At 40.8% G+C, this 24,964-nt stretch overlaps 1 protein-coding gene across 5 annotated transcripts in view; it reads right to left on the bottom strand.

Annotated features, from left to right (window-relative positions):
* mdn1 (midasin AAA ATPase 1) overlaps nt 1-24,964 on the bottom strand; it is a 144,270-nt gene that overhangs the window by 53,662 nt on the left and 65,644 nt on the right. For all 5 annotated transcript variants that reach the window (XM_086100503.1, XM_086100504.1, XM_086100506.1 and 2 more), the window contains exons 45-65: nt 23,510-23,626; nt 23,219-23,427; nt 22,993-23,141; nt 20,406-20,605; nt 16,811-17,031; nt 16,519-16,632; nt 16,182-16,311; nt 15,330-15,436; nt 15,083-15,216; nt 14,800-14,966; nt 13,263-13,383; nt 11,497-11,710; nt 10,014-10,254; nt 9,794-9,917; nt 8,330-8,494; nt 8,013-8,227; nt 7,325-7,712; nt 5,870-5,982; nt 4,000-4,669; nt 3,741-3,902; nt 2,594-2,870 (exon numbers count right to left, since the gene is read on the bottom strand). In XM_086100503.1, coding sequence (XP_085956629.1) covers nt 2,594-2,870; nt 3,741-3,902; nt 4,000-4,669; nt 5,870-5,982; nt 7,325-7,712; nt 8,013-8,227; nt 8,330-8,494; nt 9,794-9,917; nt 10,014-10,254; nt 11,497-11,710; nt 13,263-13,383; nt 14,800-14,966; nt 15,083-15,216; nt 15,330-15,436; nt 16,182-16,311; nt 16,519-16,632; nt 16,811-17,031; nt 20,406-20,605; nt 22,993-23,141; nt 23,219-23,427; nt 23,510-23,626 — 4,238 coding nt within the window. The remainder of the gene's footprint in view (nt 1-2,593; nt 2,871-3,740; nt 3,903-3,999; nt 4,670-5,869; nt 5,983-7,324; nt 7,713-8,012; nt 8,228-8,329; nt 8,495-9,793; nt 9,918-10,013; nt 10,255-11,496; nt 11,711-13,262; nt 13,384-14,799; nt 14,967-15,082; nt 15,217-15,329; nt 15,437-16,181; nt 16,312-16,518; nt 16,633-16,810; nt 17,032-20,405; nt 20,606-22,992; nt 23,142-23,218; nt 23,428-23,509; nt 23,627-24,964) is intronic.

Raw genomic sequence — 24,964 nt, 5'->3', positions numbered from 1 at the left:
ATGGCGAAATAAAGTACAACCGAACTCAGTTTTGCTTCCATTCCCTTTTTAAAAACGTGTTTTTAGCGTGCGTGCATGCATGCCGTATGTTTAAGCTGGCGTATGTTTTACCATGCCTGGCTGCGCCCAATAATACAGTGCGTTTTGTGTACGTGTCAAAAACCGAAATAGCACCCCTTACTGAGACTGCGCCCAACAACATGGTGCGCCGAATGGTCGTGAAAATACGGTAATTGTTAAAAAAAGCTTTCCCCCCCCCATATTTTCAGTTAGTGGTGTGAAATAAATGTGCCTTGGCTCGAAAAAGATTTAAAATCACTGTTGTAGAGCACAGTTCGGGAACCTTACAAATATTTAAAAACCTCCCCGTCACCCCTTTTGGGGGCACCTGGCTCAGATAGAGTGTGTATTTGTACAAATGCAAGGGTACCGTATTTTCCGTACTATAAGGCGCACCTACAGGCATTACATTTTCACAAAAGCCAACGCACTGCCTTTTAATCCTTATATATGGATCAAACTGCTGATTTCTTGGACGTAGTGTAAAGTGCTTTGTAACAACTGCAGTGTTTGTGAAAGCTCAATATAAATAAAGCTGGATTGTACTGTATTGTATTCTTTAGTGCAGCTCCGTCTAGTGGATGCATAATGCAACTGCAGCCACTATTCTGGCTTCTATTCTATGCGCTTTATAAGTGCGCCCAATATATGATTACAGTTTTAAAATAGACCATTCTTTGAAGGTGCACTTTACACTCCGAAGCACCGTATAGTACGGAAAATATGACACTCCGTAAAATCTCAAACCGTCCAGTCGGTACGCTCTTCATGGGACAATATGGCCTTATGGACACCATTTTAGTTAGAACAATGCGGCAGCAATGCACCTGCTAATTATATTATGTTTTCAAATCATTGAATGTTGGGCTTTGCGTGCATTTGACAATGATAATTTTGAATAGTGGAGAAAATCAAATTTTACATTATCCGTGACTCTAGTGAATTATAAAATGCTCAACAAGACTGTTTAATCTCAAAGTTTGTTTCACATTTCAAAAATTCGTGAACTGCTGGGTTGTGTGTCGTTCATATTTGAATGATTCTGATTTCGATTCCAGTTCCTCATTTTGACTCTGGTTCCAAAGGATTGTCAATTCTGATTATTTTGGGGTGCAAGGTCAAAAAAGTCTGCATGGCTTAAATAAGGCCTCTCGAAACTACAGCCATCCGTTTTAAGCGACCAACGGAAAAGACTAGCAAATATTTGACACAGCTCTTGGGCATTGGGTGGCAACGTCTGTTTTTATCCCTCACTTGTTTGTTTCCAAACAGACACATCATTCGGTAGGGTCACTGACCACCCCAAAATCCTTTAAAACTTTTTAAATGGTTTTTGGGGAAAAACTAGCTAAATTTAAACATGAGTGTAAATGAGTGTACACGAATTGCTTGCACTGATGGGCTAACCTAATCTAGTGAACCCAATAGATAAACAGAACACAATTTTGTAACCCATTCTAGATTAGTAGAATTACCTTATAAACTCAAAAACTGTTCCTCGTTGGGGAAAATTAGCTTGCCTGCCAATTTGGGAAATCTGCCTGCAGCACTGTGGACACATTATTGTCTACTGCAGTAAACAAGAACACACTGTGGCTTGGTCTAAAATAATACTTGTGTGTATTCATGCTAGCTTGTGATTTGAGTTGACCTGCTCTTTAGTTATACGATGCCACCATCGTGACAATAAACATATTTTATTCTTTAACTCGCCCAATTATGACTTCGCTTTCGTTCAACACGGGGCACTCCGTTCAGTCTACATGTCATGCAAGTGTTGCACTGAAAAACGCTGACCACGCATACAGAGCGTATCAACTAAACAGTGCGTACCGACTCAACAGTTCAAGACATACGTACCGTATTTTCCACACTAAAAGGTGCACTGGATTATGAGGCGCATCTTCAATGAATGGCCTATTTTGTAATTTTTTTCATATGTTGGACGCACCGGATTATAATACACAATCGACAATGCATCCACTAGATGGAGCTACGCTCAAGGAAATGACAAAAGAAAACTACACTACACGACACCCAGATTTATATAGCAACGATCAGATGTCAGTAAAAATTATTTAATAAAGCAGCGACACAGTTCACTTAACCAACAGCAAGTTATAACTGAGTCGTTAACATTGAACTCTCTTGCCGCTGTTCTATTTCCGTGTTCAACTGCGTAACCCCATCGCCTTAAGTTTGAACTCTGCGTTGTAAGCATGTCTCGAGCAAGGAGCCATTTTGGGGGGTTGACATATTACCGTACTAACCATATACAAGGCGCATCGGATTTTAAGGCGCACTGTGAGCTTTTAAGAAAATGGAAGGCTTTTAGGTGCGCCTTTTAGTGCGGAAAATCAGAGTACCGTACTCTGTAATATCTTGAACCATTCAGTTGGTATGCTCTGCATGCTCTGCATCCTGTATGTGCATACATAAATACATGCAGTACGTACATACACAAAGTCCATACATGTAAATATGAAAATTATTTCCGGTGAAAGTTAGTGAGTGTACAAATAAGGACACTCACCAATTAGATGATAGAAGTGTGCAATCAGCGGGGCAGCAATTTGGTAAGAAGAAACCAGGGCCTTGATAAAGTCATTGCTTTGACTGTTGGGTAATCTGCTCCGGTACCACAATGACTGAGCATAACCAAGACATAGCCGCTGATGAATTTGCACAACTGTGTTCATTGCAGGAGTCGACAGAAAACTTTTTTCATCGAGCCCCCTACTGGCTTCATCTTCCTCCAGGTCTGCATCAGTGGGGCCCTCCAGGCTCGGCAGAGACATGTCTGAAAAGTCCTGGACGGAAAGTGAAAATATGAACTCTTAAAATTCAGTACAAATCTTTGAATACATTTCCCTGCCAATTAAGATATGAAGTGTACGTTTGCACAATCACCCTTTACTAGTGTGTCTCTCATCATTTGAGCTGCTTCTGAAGTTATTCATACAATTCTGACTGTAATTAGAACTGCCCGTCAATGAGAAGCATTGTGAATTCTATGATAAGTGCATATGTGCCTGTCTGCTGTGTGGTGCAGCAAACTCCGCTCACCTAAGATGCCAAGGAAACAGCCTTGCAAATATGATGACAGAGGGTATTGCTTATTTCCTGCATCACAGGGTGCTTTGGAGTATAAGGTGCGCCTTCCACGAATGGCCTATTTTCAAATTGTTTTCATATATTGGGTGCACTGCATAATAAGATGCATACAATAGAAGCTACAATAGTGGCTGCGGTTGTGTTATGCATCCACTAGACCATAGGTGTCAAACTCAGGTCCTGGAGGGCCGCTGTCCTGCATGTTTTCCAGGTCTCCCTGTTGCAACACACCTCATTCAAATGATCAGATCATCAGCAAGATCTGCGGAAGCCTAACATTGAACCTGTTCATTTGAATCAGGTGTGTTGCAACAGGGAGACTTGGAAAACATGCAGGACGGTGGCCCTCCAGGACCTGAGTTTGACACCTTTGCACTAGACGGAGCCATGCTAAAGGGAAAACAATACAATAGAGGTTTATTTATATAGCGCCTTCACAACGTCTGCAGCTGTAACTAAGCACTTTACAGAATATTTAAAATACTTAAATTGGCCTTTCCTTAAAAGTATTCGGGATCCAACCCATTCAGTGATTTATAAATCAGTAGCAGATTTCAATTGAATACCTTATCAAATAGAGGAAACAGACATCTGAAGTCCTTCTCCTCTTGCTGTGCCTCAGTCAGTCCTGTACCATGCTGCTGACTACGGCTGCGGTACAGACAAGCCTCCTGCTGTTCTCGGTCTCTCTTCTTTTTCTCCATTTCGTCCCACTCATTCACTAGAGCCTGAGGGGCATCATAGCACGGACAATAACAACATAAACAACCGAATCAGGTTTAAGGAACAAGATCTAGATTTTCCAAACAATTCAGTGGCTCTGACCTGACAGATATGCCTAAAGATGTTTTGTGTGTCATCGCTGAACTGTCCTGTGCCAAGTGCGTGGCACTGCACAAACAGAAGAGCATTGAGTAGTAATGTGGAGGGTGGCACGTCCACATGAATGAGGTCTTGTTGTGACAGCAACTGCCCAAGGCTACGCAAAGTTCCCTGACATTCTTTGGAGCAGAGGAAATCAGCATGGGATAGGTAAGACTGCATACTAGGGGTCAGGGAGGGAAAGGAAAGGAGGCAGGAGACCAGTTTGGAAAGTTCAGGCACATGATAGAGAGAAGATGTTATTTGGGAGGCAACCAGCTTCATGCCATATCGGAGCAGGATGATTCCAGTCTGTACTGGACCGACGACATCAGGGTAAAGAAGATAGTCCTTTTTTAGCCTCTGGTAGAAGCACTGCTGAGAGTTCTGCCATACGGTCTCCTCCTTCAGAAGAGTCTGGATGGCCGACCGTGTAAACGACGAGGAACTCTGCAGAGCACTCCGTAGGTGTGAGAGTAGGTCTTGCACTGCTGATGCCTGACCGATGCTGCAGAGGTAGTGCTGGAGATCCTGGAATAATCTTCCATAGTTGGGTTCCTGGGGGCGAAATGCCTGCTTCCTGGAAAGCTCGGCTATTTGTGCCTTTACCTGCTGCATACGGATCCAGAGGTACCTATAACCACAAATCCCAAAAAGGCGTTTATTGTTGAGTTCAAAATGCAATTTTTCATTCATAAACTATGAACGGATCTATGGAGTGTGAGACGGTAGGTCTGATCATATATATATATGATATTTTTTAAAGATGTGATCCCTGTGTAACCATTTCTTCATTTATTAGAAGTTGGCCGTGACGAAACATGCAATCATCTATCATCATGTAGTGATACGACTACTGATGGGGTTTTAAAGTTTAATAAATCAGACTGTTGGCACTATTCAGTTTTAAGTCTTCTCCAAAATATTTCACAGTGGGTATATCAATGAATAAGGTTGAAAACCAGTCAGTTGGTGTGTGACAGATCATTCCCTGCCTCAGCCTGGTTCCTACCTTGGATTGTATTTGTGCTTGTGCATTTAAGAGTACAGTCCGGTTTTGGTGTTCATTATAGGGTGAAAGTTGCAGCTGTCTACAAGTGTGGACTGAATGTGTGGCAACAGTGGGGAAATAGAACAGTATATTTGTTAAAAACTTTGCGTGGTTTTTTTTCGGGTACTCCAGTTCCCTCCCACAATCCAGAGACATGCAGGGTAGGTTAAATTAATACACTAAATTGTCCCTAGTTGTGATTGTAAATGTGAATGATTGTTTATCTATGTGTGCCCTGAGATTGGCTGGCAACAGGTTTGGGGTGTACCTTGCCTACTGCCCATAGACAGCTGGATTAGGCTCCAGAATGCTTGTGACCCACGTGAGGATGAGCGGAAGAGAAAAATGGATGGATGGATGAACTATGACATGAAGGACTACATTTTAGAATGTAGAAGAACTTTCCCAACACTGGTTGCACAAATGCTGATATTTCAAATTACAGTCTACAGTGCAATAAAGTGTGGGAAATGAACAAAGATAGTGTAAGGAAGGTAGATTAAAAACAGTGGCCTTTAAGTAAAAAAACAAACAAACAAAACAACTAAACAAACAAGAAATGGCTAGTGGAAATTCTGATTGGCTGGTAACTTTACTGAGTGACCAGTGAATAGGAATTTGGATCTTCGAATATTCGTAAGTGGCCATGGCAAAAAAATAAATAAAGTTGAATAATAATTTGTGGTATTGGATCAAATACGATGTCAGTTGACGCATCTGAAAAAAGAATGTGGATGGAGTCGATACACAATAAATCATAGATGAAGTTCTACTGGCTCAGACCTGATTCGAGGATGTTTGAGACCATCAGTGGTACTACTCTCCTCCAACTCTGCTCCAGTCTTCAGCTCAGAGGACAGGCTCCGTACTTTCCACTCTGTCTGCAGAATGGCTAACTAAAAGATTGAAGAAGATAAACACTTATATTGAAATTAATGTTTGTTCCGTCTTGGAAGTATACCCTTAATGTACTGTAGTTAGAAAATCCCAAGTGGTACCCCTACTGACGAAATTAATTGGTTCTGCAAGAAATTTCTTAACTAGAAAATTTTGTAAGTAGAGACGCGTTTTCCATGTAAATGCCCAAATCCGTTCCAAGCCCCCTAAAATTCAGACATGTTTTCTAAAGCATAAAAATGCATCGAAATATGTGACGAAAATACATGTTGCAATAAGATTATTATTATTAAGAGTTGTGCATAATGTAAAAAACAAAGAATAGCGTAAAGAATAAAAATGATGGTCATTTAACTTTTAACTGCGTCCTTGTTGTTTTTTGCCCTCTTGAGTTAATGTTCTCTGTCAGAAGTGATTTTTGCCTGCCACTTTGTAAAGAACTGATCCAAGGACATTTGCTTTTGTCGACTTTTAACAATCCTTCGAAAATGTCCAAGGCAAACATCAGCATAGTGAGCCATCGCCTGACTGGTGAACACTTTTTAGGGTGATTCAAATTTACGTAAAATTATCGGAGGGGCGAACGACGTAATCTATCGCTTATCACGGTTAATGGCGACCAGAACCTTCCGCGAAAAAGGAAAATCTGCAAAGTGGGTACCCCCACTGTACAGGTATATGTACATGTGTATGAGTATATATAATATTTATCAGGCCAAATCTAATGGTATACATACATGTAGAAGTAAATGTTTGTAGTAATTAACATTACTTAATGCTATATACTAATATATATATGTACATGTAGAAGATGTATAAGTTAGGTTAGGTTAATGTATAAATAACAAAATACAGTAAACACAAAACATACACGTAGTACTGTATATGTTACTCTATGTGACTCACTGGTGTTGTGCTGACTTTCGCTGCCTCTCACGGACCTTTTGCGGCATTTTAACTTTTTTTTTTTTTGATGAATACTTTTGAAAAATCCGTGATGCACTGAAACCACGATAAGTGAACTGCAAAGTAGTGAGGGATCACTGTATCTATTTATCTATCTAAACTCAGACACATACGGTAAAGGTCCTTCTTAGCCAATGGAATGCCAGGAAGATGCTATGTAATAGTCAACAGCAGAGCAGCTCTAAGTATGTTGCGTTCAGGAAATTTGAAGCTGTGAGCAGCAGCCCATACTGTATTTTACCTTTCAAATCTTGAAATTTCTTTCGTAACAAGAGGCAATATTTTCCTGTTGAGGCATTTCGTAACTTGAAAATGTCATATGAAGAGACGTTCGTAAGTAGAGGTACCACTGTAGATGAAAACATTTGATTGTACCTCCTGCTGGGCATAATTGAGTTTGTAGGCTCTCTTGACAGCTGGGTCAAAGATGGTCTGGGGTGCCCATAAATTGATATTAAGCAACCCCATGTTGACCCAGAACGCACCAGCGTAGGCCACAGAGTTGGTGCCTTGAACTTTGTTTTCAACAAACTGCTTCAGGCAGGCAATACAGGTATCCACTACTCCATCAGGAAGCAATTTAGGGGGAATGTAATCACTGAGAATTTTCTGGATCTCCTCAGCAGCAATCAGTGGGTTGGATTTCTCAACCAGGCTCTCACAGCGAGCTAGATAAACCTCCTGCAAACTGTGAGGTAACATGTGTGCCATGCTCTGTAATTGTCGACGTAGGATGGCACCCTGGAGCTTCAAATCTGTGCCTCTGAAGAGAAATGATGTGATCAGAGACACAAAGGTTTGCAAATTAGCAGTATGACCATATTTTCTGCACTATAAGGCGCTTCAGATTATAAGGCACACCTTCAATGAATGGCCTATTTTAAAACTGATTTCATATATAGGGCACACTGCATTACTAGGTGCACAGAATAGAACAGTGTTTTTCAAACCCTGTGCCGCGGCACATATCCAATTTGTATGCCTGTGCGGTCTATGAGAAAGTTGAATGCTTTTAGGTGCGCCTTATAGTGCGGAAAATACGGCATATTGTAATGTTGCCTACCTTAAGTCGGCCAATGCTGGAAAAGCCATATTGTCCCACAAGATTGCAGACAAATCCTGGAGCTGCTGAGTCTGTTCCTTCCACTCCCCCAGGTTCACATTTGAGAATAAGAGGAGAGCAGTCGCTGATGGTTCCCACTGTCTTGCAGTTGCACTGGTGTTGAGCACTCCCAGGGCACAATGTGACCACACAGCTTTATTTAACAAAGCTGGTCCCTAAAAAGAAAATACTTTATAACAGGTAATGTGCTGTCTCTACACAATCATTTTCTGTGCAGATATACAGGTATATCAAAAAAATATATTCATAGCCAATACCATATTTTTTACTGCACAATGTGGCTCTGAATCAGGTTGTTTCTCAGGATTGAGTGGATTCCATTTCAGCCAACGGTCAGGGTCAGATGTTGCGCTGTTTGTCCACAGAGCAGCCAAAGCCTCAGACAGGAGCTCACACCATACAAATGGTAGTTCCTCCACCGGCTGTTGGGTATAAACATCACCATTGTACACTCAAAGATGACTTTATAAAGGTGAATTTTCCTTGTACACTACTCAAATTATGAGAAGCGAAATTTGCCCAGCACTTGAAACTATAAAACACCAAAGAAAGGGACTTTTCACCCAACTCGCTACTATAAATATCAACTTGTTCTTGTTTTGCCTGTAATAAAGTAGAAGACATTTCTTTCCCAAATCAATGCATCTCTTTATTTTTAAATTCTGTTTTTATTCTATTTATATTCACAAATCCAGATTAATAAGTATCTTAGGTATTAAAGCACAGATACTACATGTATAAAAATAACATCTGGGGTGCACCATATAGTTTTCAAAATATATTTTTTAAAATGACTGGAAGAAAAACACAAATGACTGTCTATTCGCAGTAACAACTTTAGCCACCTCTCACAATTACTGTACAACACTCCTTTTTGAAGCCTCAGAGTAAATGTTATTCTATCCATTTGAACTATCTCATAGACAATGTCCATCCAATCATTTACAGTTGGCTTTTCTGCTTTTAACCATTTTCTAGTGATGGCACTAGAAAATGTGCCATCACTGGAGTGCTGGATTTTCTTGCATCCAGCACTCAATATCTGAAAGAAATATTTGATTTGAGAAGATAGCATTCTCTGATGCTGTATTATAGTGGTGAACGAATAGAATGCAACAGGCTAAATTAAAAGCGCCAAAGGTGCTTCCACCAGAGGTGCAAGCACAATCTCATCAAAAGCTAATTCTAGTATTCCCTCAATTTACAGTACCGTAATTTCCGGACTATAGAGCACACCTGATTATAACCCGCACCCAATACATTTTTAAATGAAAAACCATTTAGTAAACACACAAGCTGCACCTGTCTATAAGCCGTTATCTTAATATTGTTTTTTACCCTTGACCCATTGGTGCAGAGACTTTATTAATATATCAAACAAAGGAACCTTAGTGAATGCCCCTGACATGTTCTATCAGAAAAGTTTGTCCAAATCCTCTATTGATTTTAATTTATGCCCTCGGGCACGCTATGATTTTTTAAATATTCTAATGAAGGTATCATGAAATCCAAATTTCTCCGTCATTCTTAGTTAAGGTTCTTTTCACTTTCTTTTCTTTCTTTCACTAATTGGAGAAGATAAACCATTCCCTTTAAAAAAGTCAGTCAACACATTTACATTTAAGTTTTTTTTCCCCAGTACTATTTGATAGAGTATACTAAAGTTAAAAAAAAAAAAAATCACAATCACAAAATCCAAAAATGTAAAGCTTGATACTTGCCCTTTCACTCTTGAGCAGGAACCACAGGGGCCGAAGTTGAATTACACTCATGGGCGTGGACTGGAGGCAATAGCGAAGATGTCTGGAGATTTGTAGGCGCAAGCTGTCCAGTGCTTCTTGGTCACTGTGAATCAATTAAGACAAAAAATAATAATAATAATAATAATGAATAAATCACGATCATAGTTTTGTTTTGCTATTGTTTTGAGTTAAGTTTTACCTATGTGAAAAAGACAGTTGCAATAAATCTGTACTGAGCCTCAGATGGTTGAGTGCAGCCACTCTCTCCATCAGAGGCCACAATTGAGCCCTGCGGCTAAGGTGCTGAAGTTCTTGTTGAGACAGAGGGAATTCTTCTGCTGGTCCATCCTCTTGGGACATGCTGTTGGTCTTCAAGAGACCGCAGGATGTCATCTGGTGCTGCTGGTTTTCCACACTTGACACCAACCTCTCCAATATTGCTGATGGGTAGATACATCAAATGTGGTTACTATTGTCGTTGGTGGTCCACGGGACATTCAGACACCTCAGTTATTTTATATGAGGACATAAGTCTCTTATTTACCAGCTTGCAGTTCTTTCTCACAATAATGTTACTGCTACAAGTTAAGATTCACCATTTTAACTTGTCTACATTTGTTCTTAAATCCAAAATGATGCAGCATTGCCATCTTCTGGCATCTGTTGGTCATTACAGTTTTGTGTCAGCTTGAATTTCGATATTTAGAAAATTTCCAATTTTTTTCACAAACCTAAACTATGAATCAGTCCACACGTGTTGTATTTTCAATAAGTGACCACTCAAAAGTGTTGAAAATGGCTTGTTCTCTTTGACGATGCGATGTTAATGATTGAACTTTTTTTTTTCGTCGTCTGAAAAAAGGATTCCGAAACAAAACAATACCTAAAAACACAAATGTTATTTCTTTTTTTTACTGTAGTGATCTAATATAGTATATTTTTTTGGGGTTTTAAGTATCTTGCCATTGCGCCCTCTACTAATGCCATTACTCTGCCCTATAATTGAAAAGAAAAATGATTGTATTTATATGCAGTGAGTACATAGCTTTAATTTGTATTGGTCGGTTGCTTGAAACGCATTCCTTTTATCTATGAGATTCGCTAATAACACAAGGTTGTACGTCTATGTCTTTTTTGTTTCTGTCTTACTGTGTGTTGAGGACCACAATAGTAAGTCCTTGGGCTTTATCGCAAAATAAGTGTTCTTAATATATTTCAGTTTTTATATTACATTTCTCAATGCATGACTGTTGTAAACCCACCATAAAAATGTATGAAACAAACAAAATAACTGCATCCTATTTTTTTAACAGTGCAAGGGGCTCGCTTGCATTAAAAAAAAAACTTTTTTTCTATATGATTGAGGCTTGTCTTGCATATCTTTCAAAATCCACGACAAATTATTAGGCCTACTCACATTGTTCGGCAGGATAAGACCCTGTGTAAGCGCAACTCTGACATATCTGCGATGTAGTGGTGATATTACAAATTAAAACTGTAGTCAACTCCTATCTATGCACAGTTGGGCAGCCGTGGCTTTGCATATTTGAAGTCACCCACCCCCTGCATATTTTTTTCCAGATTTTGGATTTTTCTACGTTGTGTTGCTTTCTTTCCCTGGTCACTACGTCTGAGATTATAAAATACAAAGATGGTTTGTATGAGACCGAACAAAATCTTACCAAATTTCTGTGTGTCCAGCTCATTGTTGGCCATCAGGACAAGTCCCCAGGCGTCAAGGAGACTTTCTTTAATGTCCACACGAAGTCCAACAACATGAAGACAGACTAGTTCCTGCTTCCAAGAACTGAATGTGGGATCCAAAGTGAAGTCTTTCACATCCAGGGCTTGACTCAAAATTCTGAGCTGTGATGCACACTTCGCAACAGTTTCCAACTAGAACATAATGATGGATTTTAAAGTTAAACATTTTTCATCTGTTTTACCAAAGTATGGCTTTCAATCAACTCAAATAAAATACTTCATAGATTTTTTTAAAAAGTATGTTATTGTTCACACTTTTTATCATAGTTTGCCTGGTCTTGCGATTTATACTGAGATACGACTCTAGAATTAAAATTAAGAGCTCAGCACCTATAATCCCTGTTCCCTAATTATGTTCACTTTAGTTTGGCAGCTGGCAAATACTTTTAGTGCATTACGAACGGTGGCCAGAAGGAAGAGGAGGAATTGAGGAAGATGAAGAGGAAGAAAAAGAAAAAGTCATGCATTCGAGCGTTCGCCACCTTCATAAGCATGCTCAACAAAGTGGGCGTAATGTACCAAAGTATTTGCGAAAAGAAAGCAGAAGAAATGGAAGAAATACAAGATGAAGTTATCATCATGGCAACTAATGTGTCACTTATTTCCATTGAAACAAGTGGCTTTCTTCAGTCACAACAAGGATTTACAGCACCAAAAGACACAATAACTGACCAGGATTCTAGCTTTGCTCAGAATGTGACGCAGGATTCTAGTTAAGGTAAGCCATTTTAAACTAAAAACAAAGATGTTTCCATAGTTAGGAGCAGCAGTTTCGACCAACCAGAAATCGGTCGCTGCAGTCAACATGGGGTACGTTCGTCAATTCAGCTATGATGCCATAACACCACTCTTGGAGTACATATGTTCAGATAGGCAGAGCACACACCCCTCCCATTAATTTCTGAACGCAGCCTATGTTATAAACCACTCAGCAGCTCGTGCTAGAACTGTACTGCATGATGCACTGGGCTCCAGCAGTCCTCTTTTGGTGCATACAGTATAGCATCTGAACAACGCTCTCAGTTACAGAACGGGCGAACTGAAGCAGTGTGCATTATTTCCGAAAACACACACACACACACACACACACACACACACACACACACACACACACACACACACACACACACACACACACACACACACACACACACACACACAGTTAAGGAATGGGGATTTTAAGTTTGAGCTCTATTGTTCTACTACTTATTCTCACTTGGGTCGCGGGAATGCTGGAGCCTATCCAGCTTTATGTGGGCAAAAGGCAAGGTACTCCCTGAACTGGTTGCCAGCCAATTGCAAAAATATAAAACACCATTTAGAGTCTCTAATTATCCAACCATGCATGCTTTTAGAATCTGGGAGGAATCTGGAGTATTCAGAAAAAAATCTGAAGTCTAATTAGGCACAGGAAAAATGTGCAAATTCCACACAGAAAGGCTGGAGTCGAGATTCAAGTCCATATGTGACTTCTGTACTGCGAGGTGAATGTGCTAGCCAGTAGTCACCGTGCAATGTCTGTGGGTTTGTTTATTTAACAAATTTCCCCCCAAAATGTGACTTATACTCCGGAGCAAGGTTTTTTTTTTTTTTTTTTGGGTGCAACGTACATACACTCCAGAGCGACTTAAGAGTTAGAAAAATACGGTAGTTAGAAAATAATTTCTGATGCAGGGTTTCCAACCTTAAAAGGCAGAGATTTTCCCAAGGTTCTCTGGATGCCTTTTAGTGCTGTAGCCACAGACACTGGAGTGGACAGGAGAGTCTGAATGGTTCCTGCAACTGCCCTTAGCTCTTGGTAGCATCTGGAGAAAATCAATAACAACTAGAGAATGCAATTTCTGGAGAAATTCCCTGTGAAGACTGAGAGGCTGGATAAACAATTGGGGAATGATTAAAATGATCCAGAATAACGTTGAATGATATTGGCTGACAGACCAAAATACAATGACTTGGAACAAGCACAACACGTCGAAGGTGGAACAGATTGAATCATTCAAAAAATGTAGGACATAAAAGAATCTTAGGGGTGAGAATCCTGAGGGCAATGTCCCTGTCCAAGATAAGCGCCGCACTGGGAGGGCCTAGAATCTGGGTGCAGCTTATGTCCCTGTCCCTTTTCTTTCCACCATCTCTAACTCGACCTCCCCTCGATCGCCACCCAAGACAGCGTTGCTCAGCTGATGTCATGCAATGAACTTTTAAGCCAGCCACGGGACGCTTCGTAGTCCTCGATGACCATAGTTAGCTCTCGAAGGCTAAAAACCTTACGCTAACTGGAGCGCTTCTCTCTCATTAGCGCTCCAGTTAGTGTAAGGTTTTTAGCATGATAGCAAATGAAGCATTTTCAAGGAAAATGCTTTACTTGTAATACGAGGAAACGTTCATTTATTTGAATGTCCGTCAAGCCATAAGCAATTTACTCTGAGCAGCTAATCGGATGCATTCCACTCTATCTTCTACGGATCTAGCTTCAGTATCTACACACATAGACAGTGAGGTCCCTCTTGGCCAATCGGAGGCCAGGATGATGCTCGATAAGGCAATGGCAGAGCAGCTATGAGTATGTTGCGTTCAGGAAACCCGCAGCTGTGACCGAAATAAACATCGTTCACTATGTAAACCGGTGTGGTGGTTGCTGTTGCCGTTGCCGTTTCTGAACGAAGCGTAGTGGGCACTGTTGGATTAGACTTCGTTGTAGTGAATGTCTTCGCGAGGCTGGAGCAGAGAAAATGATTTCGTATAACGCAACAGGGTTTTTTTTCGTCGTATGGCAGATATAAGGGGCAGTAGAATGGGAATGGTGTTAATGCATGAAGATTTTTTCACATTAGGGAGTCTTCTCGCCCATGTAAGTTTCGTTCTAGAGGAGTTTCACTGTAAATAGGGAATCTTCGGGTGAAAACCTGACATTTGGGGAAAAACGTGAGTATTTGGTATGAGAAAAATGGAAGCCCAGAAGGCGTGATTTTTCAGAATATGTTGATGTTCTTGGAATTGCAAGCATCCATCGAAAAATGTGGAGGGAGTCACAGGACAAAAAAGTGTGAGGAATAAAATCCAATATGTAATAGAGGATAAGCGGTTCGGAAATTGGATGTTTCATCCCTAATCTATGATAAAGTTGAAGGTGTAGGAAAACATGAATAGGCATCAGCCTTCACACAATGATAATAATAAAAGTAACAATTGTCGAATTTCATATAAAAAAGGTAGCTTACTCGAATGTGACATCAGCATCTCCCAGCAAGAGCAGGGGCAGACAGGGGATGAGGTGCTTCTGTACCCATTGCCAGTGCATTGACATCACTGAGATCCCTTGAGTCTCTGCTGGCATCATGTTGCAAACATTCCAGAAACGGTCAAGCCATTGCAGGAGCTGCAGGATCTGCACGCAAAATGACGTGAAAAGGTGCATGAGAAAGGACATAATGCCTTAGCAACCAATAGATTTGTTTGTTTTGTAATTTTAATGGTATTATTTAGAGCAGCGTGGGTTTTGACCTCAAACATAACATGGTCTGGGATACAAGTCTGTCCGCCCTGTATAGCCTGCAGTGTGAAGGAATTCCACAGGTCAAAGAAGGTGTGTAGGTGTATCAGCACTGGATGAGGAAGGTGACCAATGTCCACAGTCCCTGTATGGGGAGAATAACCAAAGTACAATACATTTCATTTTTGACATCTTATATTCCTAAATTTATAAGGCACTCTGAGGGATTACAAGTATAAGATTGCTTGCTGTGCAGACCTTTGGAGAAGCCTGTGGCCATTCTCAGGGCACAGTTGTGATCTGAGAGTTTGACAGCAAACTTGCAAATTACTGCCCTCTCTTCTCGGTCCATCAGTAGAGTGATCCTATTAATAATTATGAGAAGAAAATAAACAGGTGATTTTTTGTTTGTTTGTTTGTGTCAAAATCCCTTTAACTTACACATGCTGAAAGACCAACTGATACCGTATGTACATTGCACAAAAGATCACCTCAGAAACGTGGATAAAAAGATTTACAATTGATATGACAAAATGTACAGCCAGCATAAAATTCAAATATGAAATGTTGAAATTGTCCAATTTAAAATACTAACTTTTTAAACATAACTTTTCAGTGACGCATTTTACATTCCACAGTAGTACCTGCATTATCTGCCCCATTTTGTAAAATACATGACACGTTTAACTCATTTAGTGCCAAAACGTATAAATAAGCTTTGTGCGCCTCCTATCGAGGCTGGGGAATGATTTCAGTATGATAAATTACCACTAGATGCCAGGAGTGGCTTTGATCAGATCTTGGTTACACACAGTGTGAGTGGGTGTGGTACGGCGACCCTACGTCGGGAGGTGAGGTATTGTATTGTATTCCCTTTAGCATAGCGCCATCTAATGGATGCATAAGGCAACCGCAGCCAAGGCTCTATATAAATAAAGCTGTATTGGATTGTATTCCTTTAGCGTAGCTCCATCTCGTGGATGCATAAAGCAACGACAGCCACTATTGTATATATGGTCATAAATGGCTGCTCTCCCAATTTGAGAAAAATAGCTGTCATTGGATGAGTTAATATGCATAATAATTGCATAATAATAACGTAGTGTAGACCTATTGGCAACTGCATTCAGCTCCTCCATAAACTCCACATATCTTTTCTCATCCTCAAAGTTACACTTGTTGGCTAAAATGTCCAAGTACTGCTTGTTCCAGCGCATGTCCACCAGAATTCTGTACTCATCTGGAGAGAGACACACAAAACAATGGTGGCAAGTCAGTGACCAAGTACATTGTCAGTGTATGCAATCAGATTACTCAAACTGAGCAGCAGTATGGTTTGAAACTATTCAAAGATAATACATTTTTAAATGTAGGTTTAAAATATACACACAGCAATGTCCCACACATGAAACTGTTTAACTAACACATGATTTGACAGAAACTTTACCGATGCTTTGCGGTTGCAGCAGTTCAGCAAGGGATTTGCCCTGGGCAGCGAGTTGACAACTGAAAACAGCCTTTAGAACTCTGTTTCCAGCTTCCACTTGAACCAAAGCCAGATCTACAAAACCAGACAATCATGTGTCCAATCTGTCCTGATGAGTAATGCGTTGCAAGAAAGACAGTACGACTGTACACATTGAAATTATGCAGATGTTGAGTAGCACAAGAATATGTGTGGCAGTAGATCGAATATTGCAATGTTTTTACTGCAGTGAGTAGGGTACAGAGTCACAAACCAGGGGCGAAAGTGAAGCTCTTTCCGAGATGTGAGAGCCAGCGACTGCGCATGATCCAGTCCCCGTGAGAGGCACACTCCGTGACAAGTCTTACTGCTGTTGGTATCAGCTGCAGCACATCTCCGTGCTCCAGATTTTCCCCTCTCTCAAAGACCAGACCTTCATGTAAACTGCTGCTCTGAAGGACCCTCTGCAGGTCAGTCAAACTGAGTGGGCGATTCCTTTGAAGAGAAAACAGGATAACTTTTGTTAGTCACAAAATGGGGACGAGTAGTAATCAACTAACTTCGATCAATTACAATTTTTTTTTTGTTCCAAAAAAAGCAAACATCTGAATTTGTATTTCATATGCAGATCAATTTTTTGCATATAAGGTGGCTTGGAGTCACTGCTAACATGGCCATCAATATGGAAAGTAAGCCATTTACTTGGTATGATGCCATACTATTTATAAAACTGAGTCCTTGATTATCTTTTGGCCTACTAACCACAAGGTGGAAAAGATAGCTAAGTAAATCCGAACTGTGGTGAACTAATATAACATAATGCCTGGCAAAAAAAATAATAATAATTGAGCTTTTGATGTGCTCAGTACGTGAGAAGAGGTTTTCAAGAGGAGGCAAGAGTTTCACTTGATGACAATGCTCTGAGCATCTCACAGTTCCTGGCTGTGAACAACATCGCTGTGCTGGAGCAATCTCCCTACTCGCCTCCCTGGTTCAGTTTGACCCCCCCTTGAAGAGGATCATCGGGGGGGACCTGAATAGTGTTGTGTTTGGTGGCCTGTTTGGTCTAGTCTTTTGTGTCAAGCTGTTATTTTAGTTTTTATTTTCGTCACATTCATACTCTTTTGAGTCAAGTTTGAATCAACTAAAAGCCTGAGCAATTCAGTCTTATTTTCGTCAGAACTGACCATGACTATTTTAGTCTGGTTTTAGGTGACAAAAATTGACAGATGAAATTTCTTCACTCTTAATACAACATAAAACAAGAGGAACCGCTGCGGGTGTCCGCGCCGCCATGTAGCGGCCCGTGTAGGGGCTTGTCCTCCCATAATGGTCACTATTCCAGCACCTCATCCTCTGTTCCCCATTGTCTGAGACACTGTCTGAGTACTTCATCCGTTGGAGCCTTCTCCTTGATGTATTCATGGAGCTTGGATGTTTCATCCTGGACAGTGGCTCTCACACTCACGAATCCCCGGTCTCCTTCTATGGCTTGCGTACATTCTCAGGGTGCTGGATTTGGGATGGAACCCTCCATGCATGGTTAGGAGCTTACGGATCTTAACATCCGTGGTCTGAACCTCTTCCTTTGGCCACCTTATTACATGCAGGGTATCTGATCACTGGTAGGGCATAGCTGTTTATTGCCCGGGTCTTGTTCTTGCCATTGAGCTGGCTTTTTAGGCCTTGCCTCACCCGCTGGAGGTATTTGGCTGTAGCCGCTTTCCTTGTTGCCAGTTCGAGATTGCCATCGGCTTGTGGTATACCGAGGTACTTGTAGCTGTCCTCAATGTCTGCTATTGTTCCTTCAGGGAGTGAGACCACTTCAGTGTGGACTACATTGCCTCTCTTAGTCACCATTCGACGACATTTCTCAAGCCCGAATGATATCCCGATGTCACTACTGTAGATCCTGGTTGTGTGGATCAGGGAGTCTATGTTCCTTTGGCTCTTAGCATACAGCTTTATGTCATCCATGTAGAGGAGGTGACTGATCGTAGCTCCATTTCTGATGCGGAATCCATAGCCAGTGTTGGCGATTACTTGGCTTAGGGGGTTCAGTCCTATGCAGAACAGCAGTGGGGAGAGTGCATCACCTTGGTATCTCCCACATTTGATGGACACTTGTGTAAGTGGCTTGCCATTGGCTTCAAGTGTGGTTTTCCACAGATTCGCAACGTAGGCTCCTAGGGTCCTATTCACCGGATACAACTCCAAATATTCAGTGGCATCGAGTCATAGGCTTTCTTGGAATCAATCGAGGGTGTGCACAGGTTGGTATGGCGGGACCTGCAGTCTTGTGCGACTGTTCTGTCAAAGACATCTGGTAAATCTACCTATGTCCTTCTGTGCTTCACTCATGTATTAAAGCATGTGTCCACTTATCTTAGCCGCAATGATGCTTGACATGAGCTTCCATGTTGTGAAGAGAAAGGTTATTGGCCGATAGTTGGATGGCACTGCACCCTTTGAGGGATCCTTCCTACATGATCAGGATTATTCGCCCTTCGGTTTAGCCATCCTGGGTGAGTCCCATCCCTCAGCAACTGGTTCATTTGTGCCGCTAGGCGCTCATGGAGTGCTGTTTTTCATATCTGAGACTCTTTCCTGTATGTCTGCCACTGTTATGGTAACTGGGATCTGTTCAGGGTGGTATCGGCCTTTTCATCACACCATTCTGGTTCTCCGTCAATTGACTCACATCTTTCAGAGCCACCTTGATCTTCGCCTCCAACCGTCTTTTCCATGGTGGGTAACGTATCTCATGGCTCCCATGGTTGCTCTCACTGATGATCACTGATGCCGAAGTGTTTCTAGGTTGCCCAGCCTTCATTCTCGCCATGATCCTAGCTCAGCATTAATTGAGGCTGTTAATGAACTGCTCAATTTTAAAGATTAAGTCAAGATCTGAGGCCTTCACACGTAATTCTGCACTTTTCTTCTCTTTTATTCCTCACACTTCTTTGACGTTCTAGTTCCACATTTTGACGGATTCACAAGAATTGTTCCAACTTCCATTTTTCTCATTCTATGGGTATCACAAAATTTTAGATTTTTCACACACCCCACCCCCATAACCAACCAATTAATTAATGAATTTATTAATAACTCAATTTAAGAAAACCCACCACCATTCATCCTCAGTAGTACATTCAACATTACATATTTACATTGTTCCAAATTTGAATTCAAAACGTTCAGCTCATTTAATTCACCTTGGGAAGGATTTTCAACATGCAAAAAACTCCCTTTTCACAATTAAAATACACACAAAGAGTTCTCCAATTAGTTTTACTCTAATTTTCTACAATTTGACTGATTCAAACTGTTTCAGCTTTAAACTGTTGAGCCTATTTCTCCCAATGCCAAAAATGTCCACCTACCAAAAATTAAACATTTTCACCATTAAAATACCCACAAAAACAAAAATGGATCTGTTTTTTTTACATTACCAATTCAAACTGTTCTAACTTTCAACAGTTCAGAATACACCTACCTATATCAAAATTCCCATTTACAAAATATTTACAAAAATTACAAATTTTCATCATTAAAATACCCACCAAAATCAAAAAATGTTCTCCTCTAATTTCTACACTGTTTTGATTGATTCAAACCCTTCCACCTTTAACCTGCTGCTCTAATACCTACGGATGTAAGGGGGACAATGAGTATTATTCTAGTTTGGATTTGGAAATATATCTTTTGTTAACAGCAGTCTTGGAATACAACTGAAAAACATTGTTTGTACTTTAAAGTGGAGATGCATTTATTTTTTTCTGCCTGTCACTATATGGTGCTGGCATGAATAGATGAAAAAAGATAATGATAGCGAAAAGAGTTGGGATTCACTGGTCAACGACCCTTACCGTTTCCCCTGTAAACTGAGGGTGTTGAGGCAAAATGACAACACCTGTCCATCTCGAAGGACAGTAGAGAAACAGGAATCCTCAGTGGAGAGCAATGCAGAAGGGAAGCTGTCAGGCCAGACGCCAGCACAAAGTAACCCAGTGTCCAAGTTTTTGGTGTCCAGAATAGACAGGCGCTGCTCAATCACTTGCTGGGCGAGCTGGGAAGAAAATAGTACAGGATATGTTATAAAATACTACATGCTTTGGCGAAGATGAACAACGAACATTCGATTTCAAAAGAAACCTGTCATCGCTTCCTGGTGGCGACAGTAATGATGTAAAAACTGGAAGCCAGGTATGAGAACTTGTCTTTCCCGCCAAAAAATATTTGTCTGAAATTGAACTCAACCCATTTCCAAAGCTCCATCTGAGGGGCACGTGAAATGCTTGGGGGAGGTGATTAGATTATTATTAAAAATATATGTCACTTAATGGTAATAAGCATTATTCCCCTACAAATAATTGTGTGTTTATGTGACTTGAGCGCAAAAGTGCAGTGCTCCACAGGTTTTTTCAGCAAAACAAAATATTCCGAAACATTTCTGGCTCCAGAAAGAAACCATCACAATTCACAATGTTGTTCAATCACAAAAATGTTGTGTCATCACGTGGTGGAACATATCCTTGTTTTGCATTGAGCTCAACACACCTGTCCAACACTTCACTTATTTTTCTTTTCTTTTTAAATCCAAAGTACCCTCAATAATGCAGTATGACTTATTTTTTCTTTTTTTTTATTGCCACTAAAACCGTTTAATATTTTCTGCACTCTCTCTACCTTCTGTTTTCTCTCTGCAAGGTGTGACAAAATTGCTCCCGCCATTGGATGTTTGTCATTGGCTAGCATGAAACAAGACTTTGCATTGGCTGGCCTTAGCAATGCATTCAAGGACAAGTGTAAAAATTGGGTTGTACATTGTTTCAAGCAGGGAAAGTTGGTTTTAAGATATATTAATTCATTGAATTATCTTATCTAGATATAGCTACAATAACAAACCGTTCAGCACAACAGGAAACATCAATACATAAACATAAGCAACTTGGTAGGTGGGCCCGGCCCCTCATGATAACGGGTCTGGTCTGGGGGAAAAGACAAAACAAAAAAACAAAATTAAAAAAAACCTAAAATCTGGCAGAAAATTGTTTATACTTGTGGCATGCAAGACTGAGGTGGTATGCCTACAACTCAGAATTAGCTTTATTTTTTTGTAAATAGGTAATCACGGGTTTGTTGTTAGTTTATTCTTTCACAACACAGTCATATTTATTTGTATTCAACCACCTCGTTATTTATTAACTGACATTGACTCTAGATTTAATTTGTTTACTGTTGTTTTATTATGTACAGGCACTATATGTATGATGATTCACTTCCTTGTATATAGGACGACCAGTCTGCGCCTTGAATGGATCGTGAGGACACATTCATCCACATTCTGAACCGCTCACATTTACGATGGTTGTGCATAGACTCGTTGGTACAGAACAACACACACGTTGAAGCACTTAACAGAGGCACACACATAAGCATGCAAATATGACAAACACTTCTGTTGTAGCATAAAATTATTATAAAAGCACAGTTGCAGTACAATGTGAATGTCATTCTAAATGTATTGCTGCCTTTGTTAATGTTGATGGCTGTCAGTAAATGCTAATAAAAAAATAAATAAACTCCACTTTCTAGATTGTTTTTTCTTTTAAAAATGCTAATTTTTCACTGAACCTTTAGTAATACTGTATCATTATCGCATCATGAGAGATGCCTTGCAAAAATATTGAGATATTAAATTTTGGCCATATTGCATTGCTCTAGTCACCACAATAAAACATGGTGGTGGGAGTATTATGTTGCTTTAATGTGGTCCAGTGGTTAGCGCGTCGACCTCACAGTGCAGAGGTTCAATTCCAGCTCCGGCCCCCTTGTGTGGAGTTTGCATGTTCTCCCCCTCTGGCGGCCACCTGAAGCTGCCACCCCCGAGGGAAACCACAAGCTTCGGACCAGATGACTGCTGAGTTGGGATTCAAGTGAATGGGACCGAGTCAGTGGTACACAAATCTTCAATAATTACAAAAAATGTTTCTCGGGAAGATTTGTGTGTCTGTGTGTTTCGGTTTCGTGGCGTGCGTGCATATGTGGACAAGTGCATGGTTGGCGCCCGCGTGCCTGTGTGCGTGCATATGCTTGCACATGCGCGATCGGGTCGATCTTCTATCAAAAAAGCTCGCCCTATCTGGCAAGCTGACCCAAGTAGTAAGTAACCGCTGCAACTCGCATGCAGACAGTGCCTGCTTCGAGTGGTAGCAACAGAATATAAGCCCGATTTGAAAAGGATTGTTCAAGAGAAGGAATGCCAGAAGTCCCTGTACTAAGGCGCTAAGCAACATGCATAATATGTAATACAGCAGAAAATATACTTAACAAAACACACTATACAAGTGTGTATTGTGCTTTAAGTGAGGAGGGGAAAAGAACAGCTCGCCTATTGAAAAAGCTGTAGCATCATCTTATTCAAATGTTTTTATTTTGTGTGCAACATGATACCTTCTGGCTGGCAGTGGTGCGTTGACTGAGGGAGTAAACCTCTTGACAGGCATGCTGCAGCGCACTGGGTAAATCCACACCTCTTTGTAGCTGGCAGAACAGTAGGGTGGCAGCATGGAGCATTGAGGTCACTGATGAGGCAGGGGAATCTAGAGTAATGAAGGCAATACTGAGTAGATTGTCAGAGTAACCAATTACATCGTGAAATTGTGCTTCTGATGTGTACCCCAGATGGCAGATTTGATGCTTTTGTGTATTTCTATCAGCAAATTACACACACAGTCCCCAGTCGCTCCAGCAGTGTGAAGCAATGTTTTCAAATCCAGTGTGTCCCAGGATATTCCATCAGTTTCCCCAGGGATATAAATTTCTACCCCTCTGTTTCTCATGGCCCTGGAGAGCTCTCCGTGCACAGGGTCCATTGTCAGGAACAACCTGTTTAGTTCAAAACAATGGTATTTTAAAGAACATGAAATGTTATTGGTGACAAGTAATAGCCAGTGAACAACTTCAATACCTGAAGTTAGGATGCGGTGTTATTATTGGGATCTTCCCATCTATAACTCCACGTTCATTAATGATGAGAGATCCACTAGGTTCCAGGAGAGCATTCAGGCGATCCAGCACAGAGGCACTGAACACATTATACATAATCAGTTCAAATGGTTCAATATCCTCGACTGCATTGCGATCACTTTCAAAATCACTAATGGCAGAACAAGAGGTACCAGTTGCTCAGTGCACAATAAAATCTAATTTAAATTGGAAAATTGAGATAGTCAAGTTCCCCACTGAAATTCCATCTAAATTTCGCTCATAATATCGTCCAACATTTCTGTCTTTTCAACAGGTATTTAAGCAAAGTCAATGTCATCAGTTTCATGGAATTCAAGTCATGACTGAAGGGGTTTCCTTTTTTAAATGTCTCTACAACGATGTCTGTGTCATGCCGACAAAAGCAAATAACACTGCAGCCACTATATAGAGCAGGTTTAATTATGTATGTTCCTGAGGGTGCTTTGCTTGATCTGGGAAAGGATGTTCTGAACCTGTGCAGGACGTAATGAAATCTCAAGAGAAGGGACACCGCTTTTTATCTCTGCACAACAATCTACCGTATCGTATTTTCCACATTATAAGACGCACCTAAAAACATTCAATTTTCTCAAAAGCCGACAGTGCGCCTTATAATCCGATTCGCCTTATATACGGATCAATACTCCGATATCTCTTGGACATAGTATTTTAAATTTTCTGGAAAGGGCTTTGTTACATCTGCAGCGGTTTGAAATCTCTCTATAAATAAAGCTGTACAGTGAAACTCCTCTAGAACGAAACCTACATGGGCGAAAATACCCCCTTATGTGAAAAAATCTTCATGCATTAACACAATTCCCATTCTCTTGCCCCCCATACGATGAAAAACCCCCTGTTGCGTTATACGAAATCATTTTCTCTGCTCCAGCCTCGCAAAGACATTCACTACAACGAAGTCTTATCCAACAGCGACCTCTACTGCTTCATTCGAAAAAAGGCAACAGCAACCACCACACTGGTTTACATAGTGAACGATGTTTATTTCGGTCACAGCTGCGAGTTTCCTGGACTCAACATACTCATAGCTGCTCTGCCATTGCTGTCGCGGAGGTGGTGTGTCCCGAGAAGAAAGACGTCTTTAATACCGCGAGTGTATCAAAAAAAGTTACTTGATTTTATGTGGGAAACAATACATTTTTACGTCTAGGTAGTCTTGCAGTCACACTTTTGCTGTTACAAACTGACCCCGGCCCCCCCATCAGAGAAGCGAAAAGTTATGTGGCCCTCACAGGAAAAAGTTTGGGGACCACTGGTGTAGATACTGAAGCTAGATCCGTAGCATCCGATTAGCTGCTCAGAGTAAATTGCTTATGGCTCGACGGACATTCAAATAAACGAACGTTTCCTCGAATGCTTTACTTGTTATCATGCTAAA

The sequence above is a fragment of the Hippocampus guttulatus genome, chromosome 20 (genome assembly GCF_054856545.1).
Source record: "Hippocampus guttulatus isolate MCC_2025c chromosome 20, RoL_Hgut_1.0, whole genome shotgun sequence".
NCBI lineage: Eukaryota > Metazoa > Chordata > Actinopteri > Syngnathiformes > Syngnathidae > Hippocampus > Hippocampus guttulatus.
This window is presented reverse-complemented; position numbering and strand designations above follow the sequence as displayed.